Source organism: Triticum urartu, chromosome 7 (assembly GCF_003073215.2).
Source record: "Triticum urartu cultivar G1812 chromosome 7, Tu2.1, whole genome shotgun sequence".
NCBI lineage: Eukaryota > Viridiplantae > Streptophyta > Magnoliopsida > Poales > Poaceae > Triticum > Triticum urartu.
Genome location: NC_053028.1, coordinates 25,034,503 through 25,044,650, shown reverse-complemented (window position 1 = coordinate 25,044,650; position 10,148 = coordinate 25,034,503). Strand labels below are relative to the sequence as shown.

General features: G+C 44.3%; 2 protein-coding genes across 2 annotated transcripts; one reads left to right on the top strand and one right to left on the bottom strand.

The window, feature by feature from the left end:
- The first annotated feature begins 3,707 nt into the window (after window positions 1–3,707).
- Window positions 3,708–4,278, top strand: LOC125521011. Its single transcript, XM_048686057.1, has one exon. It carries the CDS (start codon window positions 3,793–3,795, stop codon window positions 4,075–4,077), a length of 285 nt encoding a protein of 94 aa, XP_048542014.1. The 5' UTR covers window positions 3,708–3,792; the 3' UTR covers window positions 4,078–4,278.
- A 1,792-nt stretch (window positions 4,279–6,070) lies between these two features.
- On the bottom strand, window positions 6,071–9,906 carry LOC125524903 (protein NRT1/ PTR FAMILY 2.3-like). Its single transcript, XM_048689932.1, has 4 exons — window positions 9,751–9,906; window positions 9,443–9,660; window positions 7,106–7,653; window positions 6,071–7,009 (listed from the first exon to the last, which is right to left on the bottom strand). The coding sequence occupies exons 1-4, from the start codon at window positions 9,848–9,850 to the stop codon at window positions 6,220–6,222; spliced, it is 1,656 nt and encodes a 551-aa protein (XP_048545889.1). The 5' UTR covers window positions 9,851–9,906; the 3' UTR covers window positions 6,071–6,219.
- Between the last annotated feature and the right edge of the window lie 242 nt (window positions 9,907–10,148).

Genomic DNA, 10,148 nt, shown 5'->3' with positions numbered 1-10,148 from the left:
GGCCCATGCGTCGATGTGCTCTGTAGGGGAGTCCATCCTACAGCTTGTAGCAAGCGAGCTATAGACGATCTAGGTTGGAGGGGCTTGCCAACAAGTGGTAATAATCCATGATGGAGCTATGAGGAGAGACTTGCCACTGATAGAATCGAACTAGGTTGGAGGGGCTCGGCGTCGCTGCAATTTGGTGCAACAACTATACTCACTTATTGTTAATCAGAAGGTATGAGCCCACCAAACAATTTCTATTTTCCTGCAGTCGCCTCGCTGGAGTATGTGGTTTTTCTCTCCCGCAAGACGCTATGTGCTGGACTGGTTTAGTTTGCCATTATTTTCTTTCTCATTTTAGTTTTTATTATTTTCTTTTTTGCTCTTTCTTTATTTCATTATATTTTTTCGTTTTCGTTTTTCTTCATGTTTTTCTTCATGTTTTTTGAAAAATGCTCATAGTGTACTTACAAAGGTTTGTCATTGTATTTTTAAAAGTTTGTCATGTTTAGTTTTTTAAATACATAATGAAAATTATTTAAATACACAGGTACCACTTTTCAATACACAATACATATTTTGTTAGATTATGACAGGCAAATCGAACAACCAAGAAAGAAATCAACACAGCGAGACATGAGATTTTAACGTGGAAAACCACTCCAAGGCGAATGGAGAAAAAAAACCACGGGCACCAGCCAGCAAACTTCACTATATCAGTAGAGGGTACAACCGCAAGGGATTTATAATCAATCACCTTATCCCGTGCAGCGGCTTACAAGAGGTATATATATAATAGCAGTGACCTCTGGGCTCCCGGTGATGGGCAGGAGCTCCGCTCCGCTCGTCATTTATATTTATACTTGAATTTGGATCACAACATAACAAGTCTTTGAATCGCACCATGAAATTTTTTAAATACACATTCTACAAAATTGTAAGGCAATGAACATTTTTGTAATAGGGGTCACACATTCAGAAAACAGATCATTGAATTAAAGAAGTGTTAACATATTTTTAAAAATGTTCATGCCTTTTCAAAACAAATGGTCGTGTTTGCAAGAACATAATTTCAGAAAAGAGTCTTTGGACTTACAATGACTGTCGTTTTATCAAAAAAAAAGTTTCTGATATGTATATTATATAAAAATATTTATAGATATCCATGTACAAATATATGTTCTTGTCTAAATAAATGTATTCTGTAGGTAAGATGGGTGTCATATGCGTAAAATATTGAGACAAAGAAAAAGAACAACAATGTAATAAAAAGAAGAAGAAAAAGTCGGCTGTTCGTGTCACGTGGGAGCGAATGGTTGCTGGAATGAAAAATAGAGGACGATACCAATCCAGAGGGAGGCAACGAGAGAAATACCACTTGGTGGGCGAGTCACGTGGAAAAGTATGCATGTGAGCGCTACGCAAACTCTTTTAATCTTTCAGAAATAATCTAAGAAACCAGTTTTTTAAAAGGGAACTTATTTGAAAACCGAAGGTAAAAATCTTAAAAATCGCTCGGGATGAGCCTCCAGGCAGCGACGAAGTGGGCTGGCCCATAGATGAATGCTCTCTGTGATTATACTCCGTTTTAATGCACAATGTATTACTAAATAGGAGGTAACGGTACGTAATAGAGAGACAGCGACGAGGATCTTCTTTCCCTCCTCGAGAGGTACTCCCTACGTTCCTAAATATTTATCTTTCTAAAGATTTCAACAAATGACTACACACGGGAGCAAACTGAGTGAATCTACACTCTAAAATATGTCTACATACATCCGTACGTTGTGTCCATTTGAAATGCCTAGAAAGACAAATATTTTGGAACGGAGGGAGTATTATATAACTGGGCCGTTCGATTTCGAGTATACTATACATTGTCATTCGGCTGGCTTTTTCTTTCATCAATGTCTTCATGGTATTTTCTTTCGTCTCTTTGTTTTCGGTCTCTCCAATCTTCATCAATATCAGTTTTGTCAGCATACTTTAAATGCCACTATTTAAACTAATAATTTTGAAAGTTTTTCCACTTGATTTTTTATTTTCTCCTTTTTTTCTTCTGTTGAACTCCTTTTTCCTAGTTGATTGAATAACCTCACAAGAATTTTTTATTTCTTTCTTCGTCCATCTACGTCTTATTTTATATTCTTCCTTTTAAGAAATTTTCATATTTGTAAAACAATGCTCATAAAATTAAGAAAATGTCACAATTTTTAAAATATTCACAAAATTTAAAACAAGTTCACAAATTAGGAAATGTTCAAATTTTCAACAAAATGTGTTCACATATATCTATTGTTCTATAGTTTGTTATAGAAAAATGTTCACAAACTATTTAAAATGTGTTCACGATTTTTAGAAAAAGTCTATTTTTTATATGCTGCATTTTCGAAAAATGTTCACTCATTGGTTTCAAATTTTACAACAAGATCGAGACATTTTTAAGATGCTACTACTTTTTATATTTTAGGAAAAAATCTTATAAACTGTTCTTTAAAGAAACCGGTTAGAAAAGCAAAAGAAAAATAATAATCATGTCAAATAAATATATCGGGACGAGCATCCAGGCAGCGACGAGGTGCGCCGGCCCATAAATGAAGGCTCTCTGTGATTGTACACCATGTTGACGCACAATGTGTCACATTGGAGACCCTGGTAGTGTCGAGGCAACGACGACGAGGAACTTTGTTCCCCCTTGGCTGGACCATATATGAGGGCTAGAGCTCGAGAGGTACTATATAATTGGGCAGTTCAATTTTGAGTACACTACTTTTCCGACAAGGGGAATATATTAATATCGTGGAGATACCAATTACACCCTGCCTCTACAACAACACAATATCGCAAAGACATTACGGATGCACATAGCCAAAAGACAAAAAAAATAGACAAAAAGAAAGAAAGATCCTGCTACAGGGATCAATTCCTTATAGCTGCAACACGAACCACCACCTATACAACACCCGAAGTCCAAACTCTTCAAAAACGATGCCTCCAAGAAGGAAACAGTGCACATGCACCGTCATCGTCCAATCCTAGATCTTAGGTTTTCACCTTGAAAAAGATCCGCGTTCTCAAAACAATGCTTTCAACAGGGTCACTGTGTTGTGGCTTTCAGCCAGACTTCTCTTTCCTTTTTTGGGGGTTGGGGGGGAGGGGGGGGGGTCTATCTGTTTCTAGGGGCTTTTCTTTCCTCTCTTTATTTCTGTTTTCTCCTATCTCCACCAATAGCATTTTGTCACCATCTTTTAGGTGCCACTGTTCAACTGATAATTTAGAAATTTGTTCCACTTGATATTTAGTTTGTTTTTCTATGCTCCATTTTTTTTAGTAAAACTCTCCTTTTCCAGTTGGATAACTTCACAAGCATTTCGTGGGCATGTGTTGATTTTTGATGTGATAGTTTGAACTAACATTTCCTGTCCCAATCCAATCCAAGTATCAATCCATTCCTATCCTAAAAAAAAGTATCAATCCATTCCGACCAAATCCACTTAGATTACCAGCTTTCCACGTGACCATCTTTTTTTTTTGCGGGTATCGACGTGTACGCACGCATCTATTCCTTTCACTTTGTATTTCCTCCATCCATATCGTGTCGACAGTTACCGGGCCAGGTCCCTATCGGCCGACCTCTCAACAGCGACATCTCACCCGCCACACGGCGCACTACGGCTCACCCACTTGGACCACCACTCCGCCTATAAGTTGAAACTCACCCTGACCCAGAAGAAACCAAAGAGGAAGAAGAAAGCTAGCTAGACACCAGGCAGAGTACCCAAGAAAACCACAAGGATCAGTGATGAGATGCAGCAAGCCAAGGTGAAGGTGAAGGACGGTGCGAGCGCGCTGAGGGCCAAGGCGAAGATCGTGTGGGCCAAACTGGCAGAGAAGACGGAGGCCGCGACGTCGAGGTCGCACGACGAGCGGCAGCTGGCGCATGAGCGCGGCAGGGCCAAGGTCGCCGCCGCGGAGGCGCAGCTTCACCAGGAGAAGGTCGCGCATCGGGAGGCCGCCATGGAGCACCGCCTCCACAAGCACGCCGGCGTCGGCGGCCACAACCACAAGCACGGCGCCGGTGGCGTGCACTGATATATAAGCAGGGGCGTGGCGCCCCTAGGTGGCTAGGTGGCCGGCCACCGTGTGATTTCCTCTATTTTTTTAGCTGATGTATGTACTGGTACGTACGCGTGTCGTGTTTATTTGGTTATAAGTTGTCTTGGTGTGCCATGTGATTTTATTGACGTTATCGGCGTTTGAATGATCGACTAATTGAAAAAACTATTTCTCTTCTTTTCTTGATGTCTTTATTTTGTTAATATTTGTTCATTATTCACTTCATCTCATGTCCATGTTTTTGCCTCCATACAATAAATAAACTAGTTCCTCAAGGGAGCTACGGACCTAGGCAGCAAGCAAACTATTACGTTCCCCATGTAAAGCAAAATTCTGGTATAGGTCAAGGTCATCTTGAACCCTAGAATCTAATATGGTGGTGTGGTGGTGATGACATTATTGGAAATCCAACTTCCAAAGTTTCAATAGAATTATCGCCTTTTTGACTACAAGGCTAGTACTATCATCTCGTCAGTCAATGTTGAAGCACGCCACATCAATGGCTCATTCGCCTCAACCTTTCCTTTCTCCGCCACCTTGGAAGCCCCTACTATGTCTGATGACTCATGTTCCTCCTCGTCAACCGCATGGAGGGATCTGAATGTTCCTCAAGCGCGAAGGGTGTCGACGATAGATGTGGTGGATCTGAAGAGGAGGTAACCAAGGGAACGACAAAGGAACACACCATGATGAAAGCACTGAGAGTGCAGTAACTCTTGGATGCGGGTGAGGCGCGCCGGCAGAAGTCGTGATTCTATCTCGCTGATATCTGAGCACCACTAGGCAAGGGAAGCATGAGAAAGAAGATAAGAGCGACATGAGTATGGGTAACCTAGCCCTCTCTCTCCATGTTTGTCTTATAGGCAGAAGGCCGAAACATCACTTTGTTTGGGATGCCATTTGTTGGTCAGGACTGACCGATCAAGACTGCGGCGTGGCAAACAACGTCAGCTATGTCTCAGTTCGTTAGTCCTTCTGTCGGTGTCATGCGGCACACAATTCCTCTTCCAAAAATCGCCTATTGGTGGAGTGGAGATCGTGGAAATATTTTTCCCACGATCTTCTGGCCAGATGCTGGCCCATTATTCAACCACTAAAATTCCTTCTCGGGTAGCTCCCCATCGAGCAAGAAGAGACTTAACAAGCCCATGTAACCTTCTGGCAGGAGGGTTGCAGGACATTCGGGGGCTACTATCAAAGGAAGTGCCATTCGGGCGCGCTAAAGCAGGAGACTCAGGTCATCCATGGCCAAGTACTGAGTTAGCTTCTCGAGCCCAGCTGTAGATGAAGGAAGACAACAACTTGCAAGCATGGACGTGGTAAGACAACATCGCACGACACGGTTTGATGGGATCAAAGGGCGCCAACCCACCGACAGTATGCCCCGACCCATGTAACCCTAGCTTGACCAAGTATATAAGGCAAGCTAGGGATCTTTTTGAAGGATCCAACAAATTCTAGATCATCCTAGATATAAGGTTCTCACCTACCACCATCTTCCCCTCCACCACCAGCCGAGGGCTTGTAACTTGTAACCCAAGAAACGGATATCTTCGGCGATTCTCCGATCACCGGCGAGCACTTGAGCAATACAACCACTAAAGGTAGGTGTAGGGTCTTACCTCCTCCCACAGGGTCCAAATTTAGGTGAACTCCATGTCTTGTGCCTTACCATTTCAATGTGCCACTCACATACCCCTCTCTAAACAAATATGTCGTCACTTGACATCACGGCCAGTCTCAAAGCACCGACAACCAACGTGTGGAAACACGGGCTACACTAAACTTTGGATAGCGCGTCCTTTGTTCAGCCTATTTCTGAGGTGGCCGTGGCATTGTAACAACTGAACACCTGGTAATCTCTATTGTGTTGCCTTGATCGGTTGACCGATCTTTTAGGCTTTTGTAACAACTGAACACCTGGTAATAAAGTAAGGTTGCACGCATCAATCAACACAAAAGACCGGTGTCGTGCCACTAAAATGTATTCATTGTGCATATTATTACATAGTTCTTCCTTGCTACGATGTTCCATCCATTTTGTTCACTTCGCTCCGAAGTAGAAAGGTGCAACACAACTCTTCCCTGAATGCATGATACATGAAGAGCCAATCTTATCTACATCGCCGCACGGTTGTGGTACTTGTAACGCCTGTCGCAGGCGAGGAAGTAGGCAAAGTTGAATGTCCCCACCGCCGCAAGCGTCCAGTAGACGTTGTCCAGCCTCCCGTGGTCTATGTTCTCCGGCAGCCACGCCGTGAACCGCGTCACCATGTCCATGAACATGGTGCTCGAGAAGAACCCCAGCGCGACGAGCATCGGCGCCATGGCCGTAGCCAGGCTCCGCAGCGCCTTGGGGAACTCCTGGTAGTAGAAGGCCATGTTGCCAGGAAAGTGCAGGGCCTCCCCGACCCCCGCGATGCCCATCGGGAACAGGAGCCACATCACGGACATGGGCACGCCGGGCTGCGCAAGCCTCCGGCGCTCCACCAGTGCGGCGGCGACCATGGCCCCGACGTTCAACACGTGGCCGATGCCCACGCGCTGCAGCGGGGTCGGTGGCGTGCCGCCGGTGATCTTGCGCCAGATAGGGAAGACGGCGCGGTCCAGGACCAGGGTGGCCAAGATGAACGAGACGCGGCAGCTGACGCCGACTGACCCCGCCGGGATGCTGAAGTGTGGTCCGACGGAGCGGTCCATGGCGAGCGCCTGCAGGACGATCATGCCGATCATCACGCCGATCGACATGAACAGCAGTATGCCGGATGACCACAGCGGGAAGACGCTGACGATGGCCTTGAGGTCCTCCACTTGCTGCACCGTGCACAGCCGCCAGGCGCCAGCTGACGCATCCCCGGACCCGGATGATTTGTCGCTTGTGGTGATCATGGCTGCTCGATTCAGAAATCTGCAACAACAAGGTCCCGCCGATGCATGATTCACCAATCCGGTGTCCTGTGTGGAAAGCAGCTACGGAGGAAATGCCACCTACGTACTAGCTTACCTTAAGCTTTTACTTGGTGCCCCATCATCGGCCGAGTCCACGACGGCGCCGGCGCCCACGTTGTACTGCACACTGCCATGCGCGCCGCCGACTTTGATGCTACCCTTGCGCACGGCAGCCACGATGACGCAAGCCAGCTCTGTGTACGGGCTGGCCTTTGTCGCCGGCATCCGGTAGTAACACACGCCTAGAAGAAGCATGATTGTGCCGAATGCCGTCGTGGCGAGGCAAACACCAAAGCCCACCGCCCATGACACGCTGTCTTGGATGTAGACGATGGCTGTGTCGCCGAGCATGAAGGAGGCATAGAGGAAGACCAAGTACCAGTTGAAGAAGCTGTCCTTGTCGCGCATGCTGCTGAACTGGTCCGCGCCCATCGTCGCGATGTTGAAACGTGTCCCGCCAGCGCCAATGGCGAGAAGACAGATGGCAGCGTACAACACGAAGAGTTGCCCGGGGGATCCTTGCTGGCACTCAGCGGGCGACAATGTGCAGTGTGGCGGCCGCAGCGATGGCAGCGCCGCAGTGAGCGTGAACAACACAAAAGCCTGTACAATTACATTGTGAAAGACAATATTATTAACAAAAAAGACGATCATTTGCCATGGACTGCCGGGCTCAAGTGCATGAGAAACAGTTTTGTTGCAGTGCTTCAATTTTTCTGTTGCATAAAAGGGCAGAGAATGCTGAAAACAACTAAGGGCTCATTCTGTTTACATGGTTTCCTAATCAAGGGAACATAATTTTTTTAAATCATATAGGAATACTCCAAAATCTTACAAATCGAATGATCCCTATGTAATTCGGTCTATGGATTGTTGCATTCATTTGTGGTGATAAGGGACTGCTGGTGTTGCAAGCATATAAATGTTATTGTGCAGTCATGTTTCCTTATTGGTATGGCCACATGTTGACAGTGTAAATGACGAATTGTTGACATGTTGCAAACATATGAACAAAATGTTGGCATCGTAAAAAAAAAACCTCTCGTCTTGTGCAAAGAGTGAGTGAGTTCTCACGCGCCTGAGAGTTTGCAGATCGATTTTGCACCACACAAAAAATTATATAATAATCACTATAATGTTTCATGTCAACAGGACATGTATCTTCTCAAACCTCTCTAAACTTCAAAATATTTATGTGTAAAGTTCCTGGTAATCGTTTATTCACATTTGGATATGAAATGATCAGCGTATGCATCTTGAGGTAGTTGCACGAAAGAGAGTTTTCTTTCTTTTATGTGAGGAGCATGTGTCGCTATTTGTCATTATCTTCGGATAAATGTGAAGTTGTCATGCATGCACAATTCAAATGGTTATTTTGACAGATAGAGTGCGACATGTTTTTCTTGACATTACATTACATGGCAGGACCTTATGAATACTTTTGTTGCACATCGAACTGTGACTTTCCTTTTTAGAAGAAAAAATAAGAGTAGAGTTCCACGGCAGATTACTCCCTCCGTTCCGTAATTCATGTCTTGGTTTTAGTTCTTGAACTAAAACCTTAGTTCTTGATCTAAAACCACGACAAAAAATACGGAATTGAAGGGAGTACTTAAAATGAAAATGAATTATGCATAAGAAGGTTCAGAAAAGGAATATGACTAAGTAGGCGATGTCCACTAACATATTTATCTTAACATAGAACTATGCCAGCTCGAAGGGCCACCTCAACATGCGAGCATGCATGCAAAAAATCAAATATTTTAATCTATTCTTTTTATATTCAATAAATATTCTATAATTATATAATAATCATATGTATTTTCATTTTTTTGTTCTTACACTATTAATCCAAATATTCACATTCATATTCTTATCTTCTATATCTAAATAGTTAGCACCCACTAACCTATTGCCCTCAACATCCAAGCATGTCACCATATCATGGAACATGCATGGGAGAATGCCCACCTCAACATGCAAGCATGCATGATAATATTCATTTCATAATGCTATTTATATTGATTAATACCACTATAAAATAATCAACACAATAAATAATATGTATTTTATTTTTATTCTCATATTATTACTCTAAATATTCAGTAAATATTTTATAGTTACATAATAATATGTATTGCTAGCTAGTTTTTGTTTATATATTATTAATTCAAATATTCATATTTATATAACAAAATTTCATGGAAATATATTGCAAGCAATTCCTGTGGTAACGTGTGGTGTGTCATGTAGAGTTATAAGATGTGTTTCCGACGCTACTTATAGTTTGGCTCTAGGAAGGACCAGTGTGCCATGACGCTTGAAAAGTTGTTATCGTCTCTCAAAGTTGGTCGGAACGGAGTGCGACAAAATAATTCGGTAGGGTTCGGACCAGAACGTTGATGACGGCACCGGCGAGGATGACGGGGAAGCAGCCGAGGTAGGAGTCAGAGAGGACGGCGCCGGCGATGGGCACGAGGTTGAGGGAGCCGCGGACGACATTGGCGATCTGCGCGGCTTTGACGCCGTCCACGTGGTACTCCTTGAGCAGGTACACCAGCATGTTGCTGGTCGTCCCGTTGACGGCCAGACCCAGCCCCAACATGGTCGCTGCATCCATGGTTTACGCACCATGGAGTGAGTGAGAGTGACCATGAAAACACGGATAGAGAGAGACACAGAGAGGCTGCATTCACTTACCAACTATGAAGGGGAGAGTGATCCATCCTCCTCGCTTTCCGCCTGCCTTCATTTGGGCTTCTTGATCCTCGAGGTACTGAGGTTTCGGGGAGCTGTCCATCTCTGGCTAGCTGTTGATCCTCCTACTAGTTGGTGATCTGGTCTCTGGAGGGCTGGAGATGCACGGTATATATACACATGGAAATGAGCCATGTTGCTGCTGGGCTGGGTACGTTGCTGGTGGTGTCAAAATAATGATAAACAAAAACACTCCGACGCCTGAGAGATTCCCAATCATACAAAGATGGAGCCGCGTCTGTCCGCATCGGGGTTGAAATGGCCGGAGGGCCCAGTTCAGTGACGAAAATGTTAGAGTTTTATTTTGCTGGGAGAAAAGTGAATGTTAACAGTGATGATAT